General features: G+C 41.4%; 1 protein-coding gene across 1 annotated transcript; it reads left to right on the forward strand.

Moving 5' to 3' along the window:
- The first annotated feature begins 1,896 nt into the window (after positions 1 to 1,896).
- NSUN3 (NOP2/Sun RNA methyltransferase 3) lies at positions 1,897 to 23,350 on the forward strand. Its single transcript, XM_075768213.1, has 6 exons — positions 1,897 to 2,095; positions 3,449 to 3,558; positions 6,216 to 6,559; positions 8,193 to 8,347; positions 8,877 to 8,998; positions 22,692 to 23,350. The coding sequence occupies exons 1-6, from the start codon at positions 1,997 to 1,999 to the stop codon at positions 22,951 to 22,953; spliced, it is 1,092 nt and encodes a 363-aa protein (XP_075624328.1). The 5' UTR covers positions 1,897 to 1,996; the 3' UTR covers positions 22,954 to 23,350.
- Positions 23,351 to 24,994: the final 1,644 nt, after the last annotated feature.

The following is a 24,994-nucleotide window of genomic DNA, read 5'->3' on the forward strand; positions in this document are numbered from 1 at the left end:
GACACTTTGAACAGTGAAAGTCACAGTAAGGGCCTGTCTTTTGGCTAGGCTTGGAGGATGTTGATGTGCTGCTGGTGGTTATATTTCTGAATATTGACTTGCTAATTGTAAGACATTTCATCCATCCTCCACTCCCTGAAAGTATCCAGGGACAATAGGGCATATGCTGTGTCCTCTTCCTTTGCTTTTCTGAATGCAAGGACATGCTCAGAAAGTTTGAAATAAAGTAACTTAGGTTTGAAGGAAATGTGTTAGCTTAAGAGAATTATGGACTGAGGTTACAGTGGAGTTATGGAGATACAACAGATTTTGCAGAAATGAGATGCAGCTTATGGTTTGTGGTTTAACAGAGCATCCACTCATGCACGTGGTCACTTAGAGTGACGAGCATAGCTATTTAGGTGACAGAAATGGCATAGTTTTGGATTGCTTTTTATTAAGAGAAACAGTAGCCCACCTTTCAAAACGTATTGAGGTTAATTCCCCCAGAGCCAATCCATCTCTTCAGTAGCACACTAGAGAGATACAGGTTGCAGTAGCATTTTTACTGTTTTGTTGCAGTTTGTGATGGTGGCACAAACTGGTGAGTTGAAGTCTGTCCTTCGCTTCTGATGTGCTGCAAATCTTACTGGTTTCAGACACATCAAGCAGCACCAACAGCACCATCTACAAGTGGAATATAGCCCTAGATTTAGGGGCTATTTATGCTCATTCAGGGTACTTGTTTTATTTGTACAGTAAAATTCAATTATTGTATGTATTTTCTTGTATGTTACTGGTCTTGGCAGAATTACAACCATGGAGAACTGTACTTTCTACAACAGTTTTGTACTGTATCTGTTGGTACAACTCATTTATCAAACAGCCTTTCTGGTTTCCTTTCACGTTTGATATGGAGGAAGTCTCCATTTTGTCTACTGGCTCTTTGTCAGGATCCTGATTGAAACATTTTAAATAAGCTTTCAAATATGATGGTAATTTGCATGAGGTTTGCATAAACGTTCTTAGTCTTCATTAGTCAGTGCCTGAAACTCAAATATTTATCGATATGATAGCACTCCTGCCTTTTTACCTTTGCACCCCTTTCCAGCCTGGATTTGAGAGGCCAGTTTAGGTGCGCAGAAGCTGTGTGGGCAGCCATTAAGCGAAACTACCGTCAAACAAACTTGCTGTTCCCACGGGGTTGCTCTTATTAAAGGAGTTTGCAAATGCTGAGAAGTGAGGTTTCGAGAGAGACAGGGTACGTGGTGACTTTGTTTTGCGGTGCCTCATTGACTGCAGCAAGAGATGGCCAACAGAACAAGATGCCCTCTCTTGTAAGAGGAGTTTGCAGTTCTCTGTGGCTCTGTTCAGACAAGGCGGTCAGAAGAGGGACTGCTCAAGCGCAGATTTTAGTGCTGCTAAACCATTTACAGCTGGCAAACGGGGGTCGGGTGGTTCTCCTGGTTACTGTTCCCAGGAGAACAGGAACGGGCTATCTGAAAACGTGTGTAAGGCTTATGCGTGACTAATTCCCAAGTTTCTATTGATGCTTCCTTGCAGTAGCAGCAGGTTAAGCTAGACTGATCTCCGGTTTAGAGGAGGCTGTTGGGCAGCCGCATAGCAGCTGCAAAGTCTGCATAAGGCTGGACCAGGCAGGAGTTCAGGACCAGTGAGAAGCCATTAGCAGAGAGGTCTGTCGGCCGTGGTGTGGATGGCAGCAGCGGCTTGAGCAGGCTCTGGGCTGAGGGCCAGTTTTGTAAGTCGATTAACAGAGGCTCCAGTCACCGCACAATCCTGGCGTCTCTCCTGGAGAGGCGAGGGGACGGCAGGACAGTACAGCTTCCCGCGGGAAAGCAGAAGCAAACCCAACAAAACTCACCAACCACCCCCTGCACCTCCGGGGAGCGAAGGGACCAAACGCGGGCGGTGGTGGCGGCGGTGGGGCCGGGCGGGCGGAGCTGCCCCTGGGCCGCCGGGGGGCGCCACGGTCCCGCCGCCCCGCCCGGCTCCGGCCATGCGGCTGCCGCGCGCGGCTGCCCGACTGCTGCCGCTGCCCCCCGGCGCCGGGGCCGCCCTCCTGCCGCGCCGAGCGGCGGCCCAGGCCCCCGAGCAGGTGAGGCGAGGGCCGGGGTTGCGGCGGGGCTCGGGCTCGGCAGCCGGAAGCGGGGCGGAGGGGCGCTCGGCCCCTTCCTGCGCGTCCCGGAGCGAGCGCCCTTCCGCCGGCTCGGGCCCGTACACCCGTACGGGGATAGTCCGCTCTGCCGCCGCCTGTGAGAGCGGCCGTGGTGCGCTGTCCCTCCTCTCCTCTGCCCGAGAGGGGCCGGCTGTTGAGAGCGAAGCTTTCGAGTTTGAAACGGCGGTTTGGGACGCTCCTGGGGACGTTTGTAGCAGCAAAAAGCGTCCCGGGACCGGGTCGTGACCCGTGTGGGGGCCCCACTGGGCAGCGGTCAAACCCCGCTTGTATCCCTTTGTCCCTTCTGTAAACAGGCGCGGGTATCCCTGGTTTTGGTGCTCCGTGCCGGACGCTTCCCGCGGCCAGCTGCGCCTTCAGCCGTGCCCCTTGGGCTGCGGTAGCTGCCGCTGTGAGGCGGGGCAGCCCTCTGACGCGGGAAGAGACACAAACATGGGGCCCACAGACGCGCTGTGGTGTTGCGTTAAGAAATTACGAGACAGCAGACGCTAACTCGGAGCTTAGCACTTCTTCAGGTTCCACCTTCTGCCCAGTGTTTCTGTTCGGAGGGGACCAGTGTTTGGCAGGAAAGGGAAGCAGGAGGAAGGGTGGTTGGAGGCGAGGGCTGCTGCGTCTCCTTAGAGAGGGAAACCCAGCCAAATGTAGCGTTTTTCTTCTGAATAGCACAACTTTGCTTAGAAACGAAAAGTTCTTTCCCTCCTCCCAAATATAAAATTTTCATAGTTAGAAAAAAAAACACCAACCCCAAACAAAAAAAAACAACAACAAAAAAACCCCACCAAAAAAGCATAGCTGAGTTTCTTTTTTTACTTACTCCTGGAATCAGGTATTGCAATGCCTTGTGGCTCAACTCAAGCTGACTTCTACAGTGATTCAAATTAATTTTTTTCTTTCACTTAAGCACATGAGTGCATCTTGGCAGAGATGATCGTAGTGCACGATCATAATTGTGCCTTGCTTATTTTGCTCCTGGTATATTAGAGTCCCAGGAGCCACTGTATTATTAGCATAGTGGATATGGAGAAAGGAGTATTATCAGCAAGCTTTGAATAACCTCTTCACAGGTAGGGAAGGAGAGAGTACGCTAGCTTAACTTGTTCTTTGAAATTTCTGTTATGTCTTGATCACATGTGTGGTGTGACCTTGATATTTGAGCATCCTAAAAGCACTAAGTTCATTTAAATTGGTAAAATGTTCTTTTAATAATTCTAGTGAGAACTAGAGAGGGTTTCATTTGGCTTTTTTTACTACTGTTATTTTTTCCTTTCTCTGAAGCTGGAAATCAGAACAAAAGGGAAACTTCAAAAGCAGATTTGCCAAGTTGTTCTGGATCATTTTGAGAAGCAGTACACCACGGAATTGGGAGATGCATGGACCAGTGTCAGGTATGTTGTTTTGGGGAGATGCAGGAGGGAGGGGAGAGGTTCTGTTATTTTTTTTAAGTGCTTCATAAAATAGCTTTGAAAAGGGTCATGTACTGTAACCATTGTTTCAGTTTATTTTCAGTTTAGAACTAGCATGAAAGTGTGAAATAACAGCAGAATAAAATTTGGAAAATTTTAAGTTTTTCCTTGACATGATTCTTTTGGACATGATGAAGTTTCTGTTCACTTGTATGCATATGCACGCCAAAGAGACTGCCATCTCATGTGTTTGTTGACTGTTCTGTAAAAACGTGGTCCAAAAAGCATCCCATTATACTTAACAGCTGCTCTTAGGTTTTTTTTCTACAGCTATATACTATCTTGAGATTCTGGGACAAAGATGTTAGGAGAGGAGTACTTCCCCTGATTTCTTTCATTAGAAGAAATTGAATATTAATGACACGTACAGAAAAGGGTATCACTTAATTTGGGCCTTGATCACACAGCCGCTAAAGCACTGGCTGTCGTATTGAGAGAAGACGTCTTCCCTGCTAGCTGGTGGTTGTCGCTCGCAGGGAAGCCAGCAGAAGAGCCCTTCTGGAGAAGTTCACTGCTTAACTTACATACTTTTCAATAGGAATTTGAACGAAAGCAGTTGAGTTTGACCTTGTGTTGGGTTTGCGTGGCAAGGTTTTGGTAGTGGGGGGGGCTACAGGGGTGGCTTCTGTGAGAAGCTGCTAGAAGCTTCCCCTGTGTCTGACAGAGCCAATGCCAGCCGGCTCCAAGACGGGCCCACCGCTGGCCAAGGCCAAGCCCATCAGCACCTCTCCGATAATATATTTAAAAAAGACAAAAACAGTTAGAGCTTTTGCAGCCAGAGAGAGGAGTGAGAAGATGTAAGAAACTCTGCAGACACCAAGGTCAGTGCAGAAGGAGGGGCAGGAGGTGCTCCAGGCGCCGGAGCAGAGATCCCCCTGCAGCCCGTGGTGAAGACCATGGTGAAGCAGGCTGTCCCCCTGCAGCCCATGGAGGGAGGATGAGGGGGTGTAGAGATTCCACCTGCAGCCTGTGGAGGACCCCACGCCGGAGCAGGTGGAGACACCTGAAGGAGGCTGTGACCCCGTGGGAAGCCCATGCTGGAGCAAGCTCCTGGCAGGACCTGTGGAACCGTGGAGAGAGGAGCCCACGCCAGAGCAGGTTTGCTGGCAGGACTTGTGACCCCGTGGGGGACCCATGCTGGAGCAGTTTGCTCCTGAAGGTCTGCACCCCGTGGAGGAGACTCACGTTGGAGAAGGTCGTGAAGGACTGTCTCCCATGAGAGGGATCCCACGCTGGAGCAGGGGAACGATGAGAGGAGTCCTCCCCCTGAGGATGAAGAAGCGGCAGAAACACCGCGTAACCCCCACTCCCCGTCCCCCTGTGCCGCTGGGGGGGGCGGAGGTTGAAGCCGGGAGTGAAGTTGAGCCCGGGAAGATGGGAGGGGTGGGGGGAGGTGTTTTAAGATTTGGTTTTATTTCTCATTCCTCTACTCTGTTTTCCTTAGTAATAAATTAGATGAATTCCCTCTCTAAGTTCGGTCTGTTTTGCTCGTGATGATAATTAGTGAATGATCTTTCCCTGTCCTTATCTCGACCCATAAGTTTTTTTCGTTGTACTTTTTCTCCCCTGTCTAATGAAAGAGGGGAGTGACAGAGCGGCTCTGGTGGGCACCTGGCCCCCAGCCAGGGTCAACCCACCACAGACCTGAAGTGTGTGAAGAGTACTCCTGTGATTGGTGCCACACTACTTTGAAGGGAAAAACATTTCATGTGATCAGAGTCTTAAAAAATGTGTTTCCTCTGATTGCCCTCTGGTTTAGCCTGTTTGGATGGAAAAGTAGTTTAAAGTAAGCGTCTCCATCGTTTAAAAAACCAACCAACCAAAAAGGTCAACATAGGTATACAGCATTAGTTTAGGTGAATCAACTTAAAAACTCTTTCAGGTTGGATCAATGTATTTTTCTCTTTTAGGCAGTGAATATTCCTGAGGAGTATTTTTTGAGGCTAAATGAAAAGACGCTGAGAGGAATTCAAATAGAAAATGGGGGAAATCCATGTAAGAAAGTGAAAAAGTGAAACTGAAATACTAACAAACATGTTCCTACCATGTAAGCTCTGCTTTTTGACTGTCCGGGAATATCTATTAGTTTAAGTTTTTCTGGCCTAGTGTTGGAGAACATAAAAGGAAATTTGGAAAAGAACACTTGGGAAAACTGGATTTTACAGTATTGGCTGGAATAACCATTGCGAAACCAATGTGATTCTTTTTGTTGTGATATTTACAACTAATATTACAGTTGTTCTTTGTCCCTAGGGAAGTACTTTATAGTCAAGAAGAGTATTTTGCTTCATAATTTATACCTAATACAGTCATTTGTTAAAGATTTAGGAAGAATAGAGAACATCTTGTATCAGAAAAAGTTAGTGGTTTACGTGCAATAATTAGAGAAAACAGTGGCTTGATTTCCTATTTAAAATTATTTTCCTGAATAATGTTCTTAATTGTATCTAATCAAAATGATTCCTTTTTGATTATACCAGAATCATCTAACAGTGAGATGTAAGAAAAGGCTTCCTACACTACAGTAAGCTCATTTTATTTGCCAAGTTATTAAATAGCTTTTCATTTTTTCAATCTAGAGAGGTACTCACAAACACACTGTGCTGGCAGTACGCCGTCCTGCTTAACAAGTTCAGCCAGCCTGTTGAACTGGAGAACACCTTGCATGTGAAGGGATATTATCCTGCCTTTCAAGGACCTTTGCCCTATCTTCCGGCATCGTTGAAGTGTTACATCAGGAGAAATCCCGGGAGATTCCCTGCACAAAAACACCAGGCTGGTAAACTGAAAGACTATTACCTGCTGAATGCTGCTTCGCTGTTGCCAGTGTTGGCGTTAGAAGTGAAAGATGGGGAAGATGTTTTGGACCTCTGTGCTGCACCGGGGGGTAAATCGGTAGCTATGCTGCAGTGTGCTTATCCAGGTAATGTATCCAGGTGCCGTTAGGAGCTGATCCCTGGCTCCGAGCCTGGGCTGTTTCAGTCACGCCTGTTTTCTGTACAAGGTGTGGATTAGGGGGAAAATAACAAACAACAATTCATATTCCAAGTAGTTCCATACTGTTTAGTAAGATTTTTATGAAGTCTGTTTACCTAAAAGAGGACGAAAATGCAGCAGTTATTTAAATACAGGTTACTGCTGATTGACAGACAAAAGTGGAGTAACTGTTTTTCTTCCTCCACTGGTTCCCTTACTGTTACTTCTCAAGAAGTTACTTAAAATCACATAGATTTGTTGGCACAGGAAGGTAAGTAATCTGCAATCTTAGAATACTTGTACTTCTTTTCTTTTTTTTCCTTTGCTACCTCTCTGACCAATGCTATGCAAATAGTACAAGTAAATTTAAGTGTACTTATGTAAAACAGACCATAACAAATTAAATGTGCAAGTTCTAGGCAGAAGGAGAAAACTTATGATGAGGAATGGGTCTATATCAGTATTTAATAAGCTCTGTGTCTCCATTCACCTAGATGTTGCAGAAGGGCACTAAGATAATGACAGTGTTTAGAAGGGAACAGCAAGCAGTAGCTCAGTTCTTCCAGGCCAGGGAGTTAAAGCAAGCTGTGATTGCTGTTTCCAAGTTTATGTGTTAGCTTGAGTGGTAATTGTCTCAAAATGTTCACAGCACCTTATGTTCTCACTGATGAGACCATTACTGTAACCACCTGCACCTGTTGATTACAGCTGGTTCTCCCTCCCTCTTCTAGAGGAATGAGGTGATGCCAATGAGGTAAATTAAATGTGGATTGCCCTTTAAAAAGGTTTGGAAAAACACACCACTTTCATCCCATGGCTGCTTCTGAAGATACCAAGTTGTTGTTGAGAACGTAAGATGTAAAGAAGTTGATTCTTAATGTATCTCAGCAAATACTAAGATGTACCATGTTGTGTATGGCAAACATGGTGTAGGACAACCTGTAGAGACATGAAAATAGAAATTTTATTAAATTAGAAAACAGGACTAAGAGGAAAAAATATGCTGTCTTTCTGGTCTGGGTACAAGCAACAGCAGCATTTCTTCTGAAGGGGTAACTACTCTGGCTACTTGTTAAAAGTAAGTGCAACCAAAAGGCTTTTGTTAAAACACTTCTACCTTAAATGTCAAATAAATAAGGGGTTGGACTACTTGGCTTAGGATACATAAAACTCATGTTTTATTTATTAAAAGGCGATTAATTAGTAAGGGGGCATGTACTTCATTTAGACAATGGCTCAAGGAGCCCAGAAGGCACTCACTTAGCACTGGTCTTTGGATATGGATCATGTTTAAAGTTTGTTTTACTGTGGAAGTCTATTGCTACAAAAACTATTTGCTAGTAAATATTTACGGGTTGATCTGTAGGAGCATGTTGAAATTTACTCAGGTTTATAAAAATTCAGCAGAGTTACAAAATGTGCAATAATATAAGCACATGAGGTATAAACTCTATGGCAGTCATGGCAAAACAGTAGAACTTCTGAAATCTGTGTAAGTCCTTATATTTGTAAAGAAACAAAACAGAAAAAGCATAAAGACTTCTTTTAGGGTGTTTACTTCATTTTTTTAATTTTCTAAGGTCATTTTCACTGTAACGAACATGATGATTTGAGGTTAAGATGGTTGAAACAGACAATAGAATCCTTCATCCCGGATCCTTTGATTAACTTAATAACAGTCTCTAAGCTGGATGGTAGACAGATTGGAGACCTTAAGCCTGAATTATATGACAAGGTAATGTTATTACTTACTAGCAAGTGGTGTTTCTGTATGCTGCTTCTTTTTCTTCCTATGCTGATTTTTAAAATTCTGTTTTTTATCTGGCCCCCACAAAAACATCTGACCTATCAAGGGGAACCAAGGTCAGTACAGGATTTGCAGAGCCTCAGGAATCACTTTATGAAGCCTGTTGGGCTTTTATTCATGTGTTAGATGATGTTACCCATTTTAGCCTTGGTAGTGAATTCTGAAGACCTTGGAGCTATGTTCTTTGCATGATGTGTGATTAGGAAGGGGGGGAATAAGTGAGAGCTATTTGGGTAGAGGGTACTTTCGGAGCAGTAATTTCTTCTCTTCCCACCCCAGATAACTCCATAAAAACATCTCAAAATAGTAATTAGATAATTTCTGCTCCTAAAATGGAAAATAAAAAGGGTGTTCTAAGTGTCTGCAAAAGTAAGTTGAGTAGATTTTTGGCATGCAGTGTTCAGAAAGTGAATATCTTTATTGTGAATTGTCTTCTTTGCTCTTATTTATTGTATAGGTACTGGTTGATGCTCCTTGTTCAAATGACAGAAGTTGGCTATTCTCTTCTGATGTTCAGCAAGTCGCGCTTAGGGTAATACAAAGGAAGGAGTTACCGTGTCTACAATTCCAGCTGCTAAGGTGAGAAGTGCAAAGGAGAGCTCTTAAAGGAGCTTTTTGTAATTAATAAAAGTGACGGGGGGCAAGATTTGTCCTATTTAATAACCAAAACCAGGTTTCACCATGTGAAAAGAATATGAAGCATATCTTGATGCAATGCTCTTTAGAATAACCGATTGATCTAGGTTAATGTGAATATGGAAATTTGTATGGGGTAATATAAGCAGTGAGGCCTAGGTCCTCTACTACCATGCTGCTCTACAGTCTTAACTCTGTTATTCACATATATGTCCCTTTTCAGGTGACTCGGAACAGTCTGGCACTAGAACGAAATATTTTTAGTGGACACAGCTGAAAAGGTTTCAGATATATTCCTCAGCTGAAGCAAACACACACATGTAATAGTGTTTTAATAGTGGTTTGGGTTTTTTTTAAACTATCTGTGAAAGTAGTCTATAAACCTGCCAAACTGGGCATTCTTCCCCAGACTCCTTTTGTTGTTGTTCTTCCACAGAATTAGCCTTTACGGTTCTTTATTACAGCCTTTTTGATACTGTAAGTCAGGACTTGTTACCAACCATCACTTAGGTCACTAGTTAATGCTGCTTCAGAATTTGCTTTCTGGGCTCTTTGTATCAAGAGGTTGAGTCCACTATTGCACACTCTTGCATGCTACTTGAATTTAATACCCATCTGACTATTTGTAGCACAGAAAGATTACTGATTGTAATTGATAGGGTAAAAATGTAAAAGAATGTGGGATTTGGTGGGGGAAGAGAGGATTGTTTGTTTATTTTTCAATAACATCCACCCAATAATCCGAATCAGGGTTGTCATGTGTTACACTTGTTAATGGTACCAGCCACAGACCAGCGTTTGCGAAGCATTTCAAACTCTGCAGTTTTTCTTGTTGGGCAAAAAAACCTGATGAGTTCCCAATAATACCTTCTAGGCTCGAGTAGGGTTTTTTTGCAAAGTAACAGTCATGCCTGAAGTCCATCTTTCAAAGCAAATTGAGGGAAAAATAACATATTATAAAAAAGAAAAAGTTTTTATGGAAAGTTCCCATTGCAGCAGTTTAAGATAGTTTTGCATGACTTCCAGTTGAAAAAGGCCTGGCAGAAGCCTATGATTTATAACAGAAATATGAGTATCTTATTGCAGTAATGCATCATGTCACCCATTTCCTTTGAAGAAATCAATCACATGTAAAACACTGACCTGTTTCAGTTTTCCCTTTTCAATATTTGACATACAAAATCCAATTTGTGAACCCCTACCAAAAGAAAGCATCTATCATGCAGAGAAATTTTGAGTATTTGCATAAATCACTCCAGATTGTAATCCTGAAGTGAAGAACTCATGACAGCAGGAACCTTTTTTTTTTTTTTAAAAAGGAGACACTCCTGTCAGCCCAAATCAGATTAATTGAATTATTCCTAAATCAAGAAGAGAACGTTACTTCTGTTGAAAGTGTACTTTACGATAGCAACAGCAATAAGAATTGGATTTGTAAGGACAAAATACTTTTGATATGTAAGTTGAAGTAAAAGAATGGTAATTTCTCTTTCATTTCTTAACATAGGTCTGAGCAATTCTGTAGATTGACCAATCTATTGTTTAGTGCATTGGATTTTTTTTTTGTCTTTTAAAAGATTTTTGACCATATGAAATAAATGGTTAGGTTCAGGAGTTAGAAATTACAAGCATTACTGCGTAAAATATTTGACATATACTTAGTAAATGGTATAGCTGTTCACTGTATTTTTATTGTTCCTTTGATCACTTTAGAATGAATTTCCACTACTAAAGACATCTCAGATCCCATGTGAAAGGGAAAAAGGAAATGATTAAATGAGTCAGGGAAAGGCTAAATGATTCATGCAAGTGCATTAAAAGTTTGGCAAAACTAAAATTGTGAAATGCTACCCTATACAAGCCTGTGTTTTATGGCTAGAGTGCATAATTAGAAATAAAAAAGTGAGTTTGAATCCCATCTCTGATACTTCCAGTAATATTCAGAAAGGCTGAACCTACATTAATCTAGCTGTGCCGCATTTTACGTGAGTCAGCTCATGCAGAGCTACTTCTGGCTTGTCCACATTACCTGGTGCTTTATGTTCCTGGGAGATTCTCACCTTGGTTCCTGTATCTGTAAAACAAAAATAAGTATAAAGCTGGATATCAACAATTTTGTTGAGCGTAGTGTAAGAAGTATTGTGTGATTTGAAGATGAAGCTTAAAGTATAAGGGCCAAGCATTATTTCAGTTTAGCAGTAGTATTAAGTAGAAGGATAACACACAAATGAGAAGAATGAAATGGAAAGTAGAGTTCTAGCTTCATTTCTGTCAAGTGACACTCAGCCCAAAATTTGGGATTCCCTCTTTCTTAATCAAGGAAACACTTCACTTGTTCATCTTGTAAACTGTTTTTTCTGGGTTTGGTCATCTTGTGCTTTTTTATTGTTGTTTGTTTGGGTTTTATTTAGTTTTGGTGGGGTTTTTTTGTTTTCGTTGGGGTTCTTTTGGGGGGTTGGAGGTTTTTTTAGCAGATCAGCATGGAGGAGAAGCTGGGGACATCAGAGAGGAAGTGAAAGAAGGGAAAGTGTTTTTTGCAATACAGTGTAATTTATTAAGTACGTAGAGGCTTCAAAGAATAAAGCTCTGAAAGAAGTGTTGAAACGGATGCAATGATCTTCCTGCTCCGGTCTGAATAAAATCTGAAATGTAAATAAGTGGCATAAATGCTGAACAGCAAGTTTTAAAAGCAGTAAGGGCATCACTGATTTGAAGGAAATTGAGATTGTAATGATTGTTAATACCAAAAACCAAAGCATCCCTGCTGAGGGCTATAATCCAAGAACACACTGCAAATCTTGTTATTATTTGGAGTGTTCATGCAGAAAACAAATTGCAAAGTAAGGAAGGAATGTTCATTTCCTGATACTGAATGCTAGCACAAAATGCAGTGATTCCCATAAATGAATTTACCAATGTTATCAGTTCTCGGATAGAAATTAAATTTTGAGTTAAGCTCGAGTGCATAATAACTTAGTGGTGAAACAGTTACGGATGTTGTAATTATTCCTAGACCAGTTACTGCAGCAGAAAGAAAGCGTGTTAGGGTGCAGCTGAAAATAAATCCAACAGGAAACAATTTAGAAAATGCAGTGAAGGCATTCAGACTACTGTAACTCTTTTATACACTACATCTCTCAGTAGTTAAACAGCTCTAATTGGTGTTTAATAGAGTTCTGGTCCACAGGAGCTCAGACCAACTTCAAAAGATACGTATTGGCTGACTTTTTCACCTCTCTTTCTCCCTAGCAGTTAGCTACTAGGGAGGTTGTTTTAAATGCCTAAGACATGCACACACAAAGCTAAGAGATTTAGGGGAATTCAGGGTGCGTGACAAATTTGAAGGACTTTGAATACTCTGTGCTTTGGATTACTGGTGGCAAAATAAGCCATACAAAATGCTCATTTTCCTAGTTGATCTCTTTTGAGTTGTATGTATTCTCATTTTTCAAAACTCAGGATGAAATATTAAACTTGGAGAAATACAGAAAACTTTATTCTTGCTAGTTAATGGAATGTTTCAATCCTTGTTTTGCTTATAAATATTTTTTAAGGAACTATGTCTGTTCTGTGTAACATACATATCTCCTCTTACAAACCCTGTGCAAGTGGCGTGCAATACCAAGATAAAATGAATGTTTCCCTCTGTACAAAGAACTTTTTTCCTTTGAATATCAATCATAACATGGTATTTGATATAGCTGATCTTTTTGAAGAAAAGGTTACTGCAAGTTTTGGGAGTGGTTTTTTTTTTTTTTTTTTTTTCTTATTGAATAGTTTGGGAGGTAGGAGAGTTGTGGACATGCCTTTACTTGGAAAGATAAATAAAAAAACCTCAACCCAAATATTCTGAACCTGTTTTTCCAAATTAAAGGCTACTTGAACCATTAGTTAATGTCATATGTAAGTAACCAGGTGTTGAACAAGCAGCTTCATAAAGCTTTTGATCTGTTTCTCTTGCTGCTTCAGTCCTGGGCTTCACCAAAGCAGAGACTGCTGATCACGCAGCCCCTTTGTATGGTGGTTTACCAATCCACACACGTGGGAAGTGAAATGAGATTGACGTTTTCCCTTAAGTCATCAGGTAGAGTTGGCAACCTAAGTCTCCAAAGGCTAATCTACATGCCACAGGACACGCTTTATTTTCTCTAGTCCAGACCTTTGCAAATATATCTTTCTTAGAATAAATGTTAGAACTTTTGATGAAAACATAGGACATAAATATGACAATTTTTAAGTTACAAGCTGCTCTGTTTTCTCTGGTATGTGAAAATTAGTGGCATGATTTCACAGAATACATATGTTCATAGATTTTCATCATAGATTTATTTGTTGAAAAAGAGTCTTTTTCACATAGTAAGTAGTAGATACTAGGATTTACTGGATTTGCTGGACTCCTATGCAGGAGCTCCATGGGTGGTGTTCAGAGGCATTTTGGAGTGACTTGAGGAAATTCTGAACTGCAGTACTGCAGGGGAGAGAGAGGTGAGCTGAGGAAGTGAAGTAGATGACATTTTTTGTGGAGAAGGGAAAGAAGGCATATAGGAAAGTCAGGAAAACTGCACTGAGGGTTGCTTCTCCGCACTGTTTTTCATCTCTTTGCCTGGAATTTTTCCTCTTGCTCCTCTGTAGCTGACCGTTTTACCCACTCATTGTCCATAATCGTCTAGTCAATTAGCTCCACAGGGAATTTGTTAGAATTGCAACTCTTGAACCAACAACTCTTCTGTGGGTTGTGCGAATGGTTCTTTCTTTAACCATTTTCATCTCTGAAGAGCTGAATAGATTACATAGAGTTCCAGGCTCCAAATTGGGTGTGCTGTTCAGGGTGCCTTGCTGTGCAACCATCTTCCCTCTCTGTGCATCCTTGCCCCTTTGAATGAAAACAGCTAGATAGCTGCTGACTAGACAGGGAGCCTTCATTTTTTTAATTCTAATTTCTTACGCTTAAATTTGTCATGTTTGTGCTATGCCATTCCTCAAAAACACTGTTGGTTATATTGCTGGAGGTGAGTCATTTTACCAAGCTTTTTAGACTCGTGGTTGATTTGAATTTCTTCTCAAAGAGTGCGTGCTGTGGCCATTGTTGTGGCTCCACATTATCTTCCATCAGAGATGTTAGAATAAATAGCTTCTGTTTTGAAGTACTGCCTGGTTCCTTAAGCCTTTGGTAGTGCCCTGTGAGTAAATTACGGATCATGTCCCTTATGATACATTGCAAAACAAATTTTATTGAATTAATAAATAACTGCATGAATAAACAAATAAGCTACCCAGCAGCCAGGCAGTTGTTTTGGGATCACAGATTTAAATTCAGACACAAATTTCGCTTTAATTCCCCCTTCAGTTCTTTATATGTATATGTGTGTTTCATAACCTGTAAGGAAAAACACTAAAGCTGCGTGACAAAGCCTGTAGTGAGCTTCAAAGGCCTTTCATTCTCCCTTCCCTAGCTGAGAAGGTTCTGCTTGGGCTATACATGTGTTTATTCTTGTAAATAATGTTTAAGTTGGGAAAAGGGATGGATGGACGTCTGTGACTGTATAAGGTAGAAGGTAATTCTGGGATAACTAAAATGACGGAAGAATTGAAGGTTTGTCACAGCAGAAGTGGACTACCTCTGGCTGCCACAGGCTTGCCAGCTAGAAACAGCCTTGCCGTTGGTGATACTGAGCACACGGAAACCCAGCGTGTGAGTGCGCGAGGCAGCTGCAACGCTGGGAGTGGAAGCAAAATTCTTCGGCATTGCATTGGCACTTGTGGCTCTTAAATCTGAGGATGGGAAATAAACCAGTTAATAATAAATAAATCAAATAAAACAATCTGTTACAATTACTCTGCAGTTCTGGTATTACGAAGCTTATCTCATACCCCGTCTTAACAGGATGAGTATTTCAGAAGTCACTGTGCAGTAGAGGAGAAAGCTCAGTAATATTAAACTGAAGGTTCAGTCCTTGCTTTAGAAGAATTTAAAATTGTTTGCTATAGAAATGTTGTTTATCAGAATTTCCGGGACAAATTTTGGCTAGATCAGAGCAGGCTACGTATTTTGGGTTTGTGCTGTTTGGTTGTTGATTTGGCATTTTGTTGTGGGTTTTTTTTTGGTTGCTGTGTCTACTTTAATTTATAGTTCAATCTAATGCTGAAAAAAAGCAGTTCATGTTTCTTCTGTTGCTGTTATGTTGAGCTGCAGTGTCTCTCCACATTAGCAAAGCTTACTTAGAGAGGAGCAGAGGGAGCACATGCTTGGGTATGGTATGGAGAGAATACTTGGACTGGCGTCTCTGTCTCTTGTGTGCCTCTGTCACCCCCTGTCATCAGGTATTAAAAAAATCAGTATTTTGACACAGGAGGAATTTCCTTATCATTTTGACTAGGTATGCAGAAAAGAAGGAGAAAAAAAAAAAAAGACCTTTAACATGCAGACCATATTACCATCATGTGTCTGGGCTCTTGTAAGAGGAAGAAAGAAATGTGTGATATCTTTAGTGAATAAAAACAATAAGGTTGAGGATAAAAGCAAATGCATCTTGAGATGCTTTGTTTCTTGAATAGCTCATAAAAGGGGTGGCAGTTTTTATTCTGATCAGGCATTATTTTGCACATGGAGCAGAAATACATCCCAGTTGCCAAAAGATGGCACTGTTGAAGTGTTATATTATTTTAAAATTGCCCTAAAGTATATGTAATCTTTTTACTTTAATACTGAAAATAGTTGAATGATTAACATAATTAATGCTGACCCTTCCAATGGCATGCAACATAAACCCAACCACAGGAGGAGTAGGCTGGACATGCAGGTGCTACCTATAGTATGAAATATATATTTATTGTCTACCTATTTTTAAAAGGATGTTTGAGACACCGAGACTTTTAGAATGAACAAAATGTCAGCCTATCATGTTTAATTTTCTGTAAGTGTGAAAAATCCTCATTTTGGGTTCTAACTACATTTTAGTTGCATGTAAGAGTTTTTGGGGTTTAGAGTGTTGTGTGGCTGTAGAGCGGTCTTTTTTTCCCTGAGATATTAAATAATAATAATACTGCTCTGTTTTACCTAATTTATTGTTAGCATCCTCTCCATTGTTAGATTCAAAGTAAATCTTGAGAAATAAACTAAATAAAACTACTTTAAAATAGTGTATTTCTTTAAAAAAGATTCTTATCCAGTAGTCCTGTAATACAAGGGGTTAGGATAGATTACTCTAAAGCATCTTCTGTACCTCTGACTTCCATAGTACAATACCTGCCATTACACCTGTATCCAAAGACACACTCTGCAAAAATATAAAGTATTGCTAATACTTTTTTTTTTTTTGTAAAACCTCATTTAGAATAAGGAGGGGAGCAATCTGCATGTGTTAAATTGTTTTAGAGTACTTCCTGAATGGGATGGACATAAACCACCCTTTTGTTTGGATTACAGGTGTGTCTTACACTTATGTGCCAGAAAGATTTAAGTGTGGATTTGTTGGCTATAAAATGATACTGTCAGTAGTTTAAAGCAGGTGTGGAGAACCATCAGGCAAGTTTCTACAGAATGACGTGCCAGTGAATCTTGCTCTATCCTGCAGTTTACCAGCTATTGCAATTCCAAGCTATTGATGATTTGAAAATATCATTAAAATTTTGGACTGTTTGTTATCACTACAGTTTCCTAAATTGTGATACGCAGACATGTACTACGGTTGTGTTCAGAACCCCAGAAAAGTGCTGATTATTTCTTTTTTTTTAGGTTTAGCATGTATGTTGTCTTCTAACAAAAATCTTCTTTTGCATACTGGTTTTATGTCATCTTCTGGAAGAGCTAACCTTGGAGATCTTGTGTGCAGGCCTTTCATGGCAAATAGGGCATGCTAATGGATTGTCATGCATTTCACCATGTGGTGGGTTGACCCTGGCTGGGGGCCAGGTGCCCACCAGAGCCACTCTGTCACTCCCCTCATTCACCAGACAGGGGAGAAAAGGTATAACAAAAAGCTTGTGGATCGAGATAAGGACAGGAAGAGATCACTCACTAATTATTGTCACGAGCAAAACAGACTGAACTGAGAGAGGGAATTCATCTAATTTATTACTAAGCAAAACAGAGTAGAGGAATGAGAAATAAAACCAAATCTTAAAAACACCTCCCCCCACCCCTCCCATCTTCCCGGGCTCAGCTTCACTCCTGGCTTCAACCTCTGCCCTCCTCAGTGGCACAGGGGGACGGGGAGTGGGGGTTACGGTCAGTTCATCACGCGGTGTTTCTGTTGCTTCCTCATCCTCAGGGGGAGGACTCCTCTCATCGTTGCCCTGCTCCAGCGTGGGGTCCCTCTCATGGGACACAGTCCTTCATGAACTTCTCCAACGTGAGTCTCTCCTATGGGCTACAGTCCTTTACAAACTGCTCCAGCATGGGTCCCCCATGGGGTCACGAGTCCTGCCAGCAAACCTGCTCTGGCGTGGGCTCCTCTCTCCATGGGCCCACAGGTCCTGCCAGGAGCTTGCTCCAGCGCAGGCTTCCCACGGGGCCACAGCCTCCTTCAGGTGTCTCCACCTGCTCTGGCGTGGGGTCCTCCACGGGCTGCAGGTGGAATCTCTACACCCCCTCATCCTCCCTCCATGGGCTGCAGGGGGACAGCCTGCTTCACCATGGTCTTCACCACGGGCTGCAGGGGGATCTCTGCTCTGGGGCCTGGAGCACCTCCTCCCCCTCCTTCTGCACTGACCTTGGTGTCTGCAGAGTTTCTTACATCTTCTCACTCCTCTCTCTGGCTGCAAAAGCTCTCTCTAGCTGTTTTTTTCCTTCTTAAATATATTATCCCAGAGGCGCTGATTGGCTCGGCCTTGGCCAGCGACGGGTCTGTCTTGGAGCCGGCTGGCATTGGCTCTGTCAGACACAGGGGAAGCTTCTAGCAGCTTCTCACAGAAGCCACCCCTGCAGCCCCCCCCCCCGCTACCAAAACCTTGCCACGCAAACGCAACACACACCAATTTTAGTCTTTTCTGCTGTGCCTTGACTATTTTATAGCTAGTGTCCGTGCCCATGGCAGGGGGATTGGAACTCGATGATCTTTAAGGTCCCTTCCAACCCAAACCGTTCTGTGATTCTATGGAGCTAAACCAATAACCGCATACTTCTGCAGTGATGTATTACGATAGCATGCAACATAAAAGCTGTAGTTACACATCAGCTGCCAACAGTGGTGCTGCTGCTTTAGGGTCTTGATGGCAAGTACTAAGGGGTTGTCATGTTACTAAACGCAAAATGGTTGTAGGGAAAGGTGAACAAGTCATGAGGCTCCAGGAAAAATTTCCTCTGCTTTTAATGTGTATTCTTATCTTTCTCCATATGAAGCTTGAAACTTTGCAGTATTAGTGCCTGTAACATGTAAAATTCATTAGTGTAAATGTATATACCTGAATTTAAAATTATGAAATTAAGTATAACTAGATCTATATTTCAGTTGAACGTTTTAGTTCTTTAATAAACATGAAGGTCATCTGTACCACTGAGAGAAAAATAACGGCAGATTAATTACCATTAAGTAATGTATTCTATTTTAAAAACAATGTATTATAATAAGAGGAAGTTGAAAAAATATTTGAGGGTCTTCTGCCCTAGCGTCCTTTTTAATCATTCTAGATTTGGAGCCTATTTTTGGAAGTTACAAAGTACCTTATAACAGGCACCAAATTCCTTCAGCTAAGAGTCGAGCTTTAAGTAAGGATTTGGGGGATAATCAAGATGCCTAATATAAGAGGAATCTTACATTCTTGGATGGTGGAGTTGCAGTAGCTGTGGTGGCTTCTGCCAGATGTCTGTAAGTTAGGCTCCGTCTCTGACCTATCCCTTGGATAAGCTTGTTTCCTGCCATTGATTATAGAGGAAGACTAATTTCTTAAATTTATTTGAACAAATTCTCTTGTGTATGAATTCTCTGTCATGGTGATGATGAGGGACCCAAATTCCCTGAATCTGCTTAGCCTGGTGCAGTATCACCCTGTGACTTTGAGGCCAGCGCTTCTTCACTTTGAATTTTGCAGCTCAGTGCAGGTTTATCAAAAGCTAAGCACGGCTTAATCAGGGATGGCGGTCGGTTGACTTTGAACACAGCCACTGAAACAACTGTTGCTGAACTTGACAAGATGGATAGATACATTGATTAACCTTGCAGCGTAAAGTAATCCTCCTTAGATATTTTAATTCATGACTTAGGTTCAGAATAAAGATGACTGCACTGAGCAGCCTGACCTTTTTGGGTCATGGGCCAGTGAAGAGTCCCAAGCCAAAGGAGGCTTTGGGAGTTAGGGGGGGGTTTGATGTGAGATTTTCAGGATTTTGCTCAGAAGCCTGTGCTGCTCTTTCCTCTGAATCACTGCCACAGTTACACCATTATAGGAGTGTGGTGCCTTTGAAAGTGTTGTTTTGAATGGTTGTTACTTTATATATGGTGAGAAAAGGACACTTAGCAAGTGTCCAGGCTTTTAACTCTATAAGCTGTAGCTTATCTACTTTTTTGGTATTTACCTTTTCCAGCTTTACATGGTTAGAATACTTTCTCACTTGTTTAAATGTTCATGTAGCATCCATCTTTTAGGTAGGAAAGCAGCTGCTGTTATCTGCTTCTATGAGTAAAGTCATCAGGTATGCTAAAAGTACATCTTGATTGTCATGCAAAAACACTTTCATGTTTCCAAGCTGCCTTCTTATGGCTTGCCACTCCAGTAAGCATGGAAGGGTGTAGCTGGAGGGGGAAATTCTATGAAAATGAGTAAAGTAGGTGGTTTCTAATAGTACTGTGAAGATCAGCTCACCTTTGAGAGCCCATTTAGACTTCAGCCCTGTTCTGTTTGAGTTCTAATGTGAAAGCTAGAAAGCAAGCAACTATTACGTGAGGTGGGGGGAGGAATACTCTTATGTTTCCAGAACTGGTGTGAGGCCAAGGAGACAGCGGATCAGTGTGCAGTTCTCTTGCTGGCTTGTTCATGAGAAGGAAAGATTGTACGTTCCTGCTCTGCTTTACCATAGTTACCTTCCATACATCTGGGCGCACTGTGGTTGCTCAGACAGGCCAGAGAGCAGCAGCATAAGCCCTGCCCTTTTAAATGTCCTGCTGTGGCTGCAGCTGTGCGGCTGGAAACAAGGAAGGTAGCTGGAGAGACAGTGGAGCAGCTTAGGGCCTCGGGTCCAGTACTGGTGTTTTTGTAGAGTATATCTGTGTTGGGATGCAGAGGGGTAGAAGGATGAATATCTGGAGCTGGGTAATTCAAATGCATCCTGGTAACAGCAACGTTTTAGAAAATAAGATCTGGAAGGGACGTTAGGATGATACCTGCTCTGTTTTACTGTCTCAAGGTGGCTTTGTAAACGTTGTCCCGTATCAACCTGTCTCTAAAACATTCTTAAATATTTTTGCAGACTCTCAAAAGCTACTTGGAGGTCTGAGATAAGCTTGCAGTTTTGTGATAGCTTTAGCTAATTTTGGAAGTATCCTAGAATGAGTCCATTAGGCCCTGTTAAATTAAAAGTATTTAGACCACCTAAGTACTCTGTAACCTGTTCTTTACCTATAACAGGCTGAACTTGAACACTTAGGCTAAATGTGCTAGCCATCTGCTCGCTCTCCAGCTTTTTACTGAAGACCGATACAACAAAGACATTAAACACTGATTTTTCTTTGAGCAGCATCAGTTGAGAGCGCTCTGTTTTTTCACGCTAACTAAAATTGGAGTAGTATAGACTCCAGTAAAATATGTACTTGGCTTCTCATTAACATAACTGAGACTCATAGAAGAGATGAGCAAGGTAATGTGTACACTCCCCAGAGAAAGAGAGTGGGTATAATTTGCAGGAATTTTCACCTGGGAAGGTGAACAGAGTTGTATTATCTATGTCTGAACCTGTCATTTGGCCTCGTGTTTCCTGATTATTTCGGAGAGGACTTTCAGAGTAGCTTTGATCTGTGATCTGCTTTGATCCATCTTGTGATGAGGCTTTTCTTTATTGATTCTTTTCCTGAAAAGACCCAGTCTGTTAAAAAGGACTTGTCTTTTTCCCGTTTTATTTTCTTCTTTCCTTTCTCAACTGTTTTTGTTCAGATATTACCCTTAGCAAGTCCTCAGCTTCTCTGTTTCAATGGAATTGTCTTTGTTTATCTGGGCTTGGAATCAGGCTCACTGCATTTGGGGACTGCTCACCTCATCTGGTTTGAGGATATAGGGTTTTTCTTGGGGTTTTTTTGGTCATCTTTGTATTTTTACCTGTAGATTTTTTTTGAGGTGTCAATGCAGTATTGTCAGTAATATCTACCAATCTAAGATTATTCAATGTCTTTCCATACAGCATGACTGCATGAGTCATTGTGCTCCACGACTCCATGCTTCCGGTGTCTGACCTGCCCTTGTGCACCTGCTAAATTCCCAGTGACATGCTTGGAGCCCCCTGAGCGCCTACCTGGGTGTCTCTCTGATAGTCACAAGCTGAGTAACAGCATTCATCTGTTCAGATTCTCGTTTTTAAACAAAATAAGTTTTGTTTAGGGAACAGTTGTATTTTAATCTGGTATTTGCTTCAGCCCAGTCCTGTCTGTTTTCCAGAAGCAGTGAGGTGATCTGTTTGAATACTAGCTTACAACTCAGTCTTTGAGCCGTTATGTCCTTGAAGGCTCCAAAGTGTGTGATTAAAAGGGATTACCTTAGGAGAGCATTTTAATAGCAAGTGAGCTTTTAGTATAGCTTCCTCTTTCAGTAATGTGGTGGCACCAGGTTTGAAGAATGCTCTTCTGTGGTGTGAGATTTGAGGGTTTTCTCCTTAGTCTTTTAATTTGCAATAGGTGAATATAGATTGCATATCTCATTTCTATACTCTCATAGGTTATATTTTATCTGTCTGAAAAAGAACTTTGCAGATCTGCTTTAATGGAAAGCAAACAGTCTGTTTAAACTCACTTTCAGTGGGGAAGTGAAAAAACCCTGTTCTGTCCATCCACCAGAAGTCATGAAGCTTTCAGGATACTTGATATCTTAAACCACTGTTTTGCCTTTGTTTAGTCAAAATTTGTCAACAGGTTAATGGGTGAAGGACATATAAACAGGCAATATGATCCAATAAGTCATATTTCCTTAGGAAATATGATTGAAAAGTAGCAGCTAAGTGAAACCCCGGAGTCCTCTTACCCGCTAAATAACTTGCAGAATTTGTAGAAATGTTTGTAAAATTACAGCCCAGTGATTAGTTGAGGGTATTAGTGCAACTGTACATTCTGATATTTGTTCACGCAAGCAGCTAGGTAAGTATCTGACTATAACTTTTGATGTGGTGTAACCCATTTTGTGTGCACGGTTGCAGCATTTTTGTAGTTATGCTTCGCATATAAATGTTTGAAATATGTTCTGCAACTCTGGATGCTGCTTTCTACTTGCCACTGTTGTATAAAAAATACCTTCACTTAACTGAGAATGCATTAATAAATGAAAAAGGAAAAACATGTTGCAGGTAGTTTCCTGAGTTATATACTGTTACGACATTTTCATGATATTATTTTTCTCGTATGTATACCTGTTTATAACTCTAGTTTTATAAGTCTTCACATGTTCCCCCACCCCCAGTATGTCACTTATGTTGAATTTTTTTTTTTTTTGTTATTTGCAGGTCTGGTATTAAAGCACTGCGTCCTGGTGGGTCGTTGGTCTATTCTACATGCACTCTCTCAAAGGCAGAAAACAGCGATGTAATAAATCTCATTCTAAACTCCTGCAGTAACATTATGCCTGTAGACATAAGTGAAATGGCCAAAGCTGTTTCTCAGGAATTCACTTTTCTCAGTGGTACGCAACACCATGAACTTCTGGTTCTCCCAGAGAAAGGGAGGGCATGGGGTCCAATGTACATAGCTAAATTAAAGAAAATGTAGTCCATGTCAATTAGGTTTTTTTTAATAAGGGATACGCGATAAATTAAATATTAATTTCTCATATAGTATGTGGACGTGAACATGTCCAAGGCAACTGAATTTAGAGCATTGCAGTTTTGTATCAGCTGCTGCCTAATAAAGAGGAAGCCAGACACCTAACTTCGTTCCACTTAAAATACAGAATGTGTCTTCTGATGTGGACTTGTGGGCCTCCATGAAGTCCTTGTGAAGTCAAGCGAGCTTTGTATTATTTTCAAGGTGATGCTTTTAAATGGATTTGTATCCTAGTGTGGTGGCATTTTGCACTGTTTGGGGCTTTTTGTTTGTTTGGGTTTTTTAATTACTAATTTGGTTTTAAAACAGTATATTTTAAAATAAATGGTTTCAGTGGTGTGAAGTCATGGAAGTCCTGCATTGTCTCTCAAACACGTCTAGAAATCTGTTTTCCTGTAAGAACTGATTTGTATGCAGAGTCCGTCATCTTAAGTGCTGACTATTCCAAGGGCTGGCAAAACAGGTTTCATATTTGTGAAGTTGTTTACTGGTTAAAAACTGTCTTTTGCTTACAGTCGCAAAGGTCAGCAGCTACATCAACATCAGCTTTTTCTTTTTTTCATATTTTTGAGCTTATAAAAATATAAATTGAAAGAGTAAATTACGTTGAAATGTCCTTAAAACAGCAGATTTGGCTGTGTTTAGCGTTGGTACTCTGTGGCATAATGCAGTATATCCAACAGGCTCTAGAGCACATATTTTCAACAGAAGCAGAATGATTAATAACTGCAATAATGGCACAGTGTTCAGAGAGTTTTGTTCCATAATTACAGTCATGACGAGCAAAACAGACAATCTGGAGAAGTGGCTTATCCACCGAGCTAAGAAATGTTACGTGAATTTGTGATGTCCTGTTTGTGGTGTGTAAGGAAAGAGAGTCCCAGTGAGAAACATGTACCGATGTTGGGTTTGGGTTCCCTCAATTCTGCTACAAAATGCTATGGGTAAATATATAGACATACGTGCGCATGTTCATGCGTATGCACATGCAAACTGTGTCTCCCTATGTAGTGCCTGTGGGTCAGGGGTAAAAACTGCTGATCCAGCAGTGCTTGAATTATGCTTATGAGTGGGTCATGTAACAGTGTATATATTCAGTTGAATGCTTGTTCTGAACACGTCCCTTTCATCCCTCTCTGAGCAAACAGGAGTCTTTCCCTGATTGAGGCTTATAATAATTGTTATTAAGGAATGGTGTTTTAAAGAACAGAGAGGTGTTTTTTCTGGTAGATGAGTTGTTCATGTGGACATGTGCATGTGTGAGACTGTGCCTTTATGTACATATTTCATATGTTGTGCATGTGCATCTCTGTGTATATATGTAATTCTAAGTTTTTTGCAATCACAAACATGGCTTGTTAATGAAGATTTTTTTTTTTTCTGAATACAAAAGAATATCAACTTTTAAACACTGGAAAAACTACCAAATTGGTGATTCTGCACCTTGTTAACAAAGGCAGGAATAAAGTTGATCGCCTGAGGCCTTTTGTAAGGAGCTCCATGTAACCACACGGGAAATTCAGTAGTTTTACATGAGATTCTTCAGCGATTCTGTTGCTGTGAGCTCAGAAATACTTGTTACAGCTGTGACTGAACTGCTTTTTGTCTCTGAAAAATTCAGTTGACTTTTCACTACCTTTATGCTCTGCTCACCTTGTTCTCTGATGAGCCCTGACTCCGCTTTCATACCAATTTTCTGTCGGTACACCCCCGGTCATGAGGCACTCAACGTTTGTCCTCGCTCCGAGCGCTGTGGCTGCTGGCAAGGTCCTGTCTGTAGTATCCAGAGCAGTGAGAGGACAGTGTTCTGAACCACAGCACCTGAGCTGAAGAAAATCCTGATTGCCTAAAAGCAGATGCTGATCATGAGTAGTAGCTTTGGTTCTTCAGGCTTCTGTGACTATGAGGAGGATGAGCCAGGCAGTGTGACCTCGGAATAGTGTCTCGCTGCTACACCTTTTACTGAAGGAAATAAATTCATAAGGTA

Source organism: Balearica regulorum, chromosome 1, assembly GCF_011004875.1.
Source record: "Balearica regulorum gibbericeps isolate bBalReg1 chromosome 1, bBalReg1.pri, whole genome shotgun sequence".
NCBI classification, from domain to species: Eukaryota; Metazoa; Chordata; class Aves; order Gruiformes; family Gruidae; genus Balearica; species Balearica regulorum.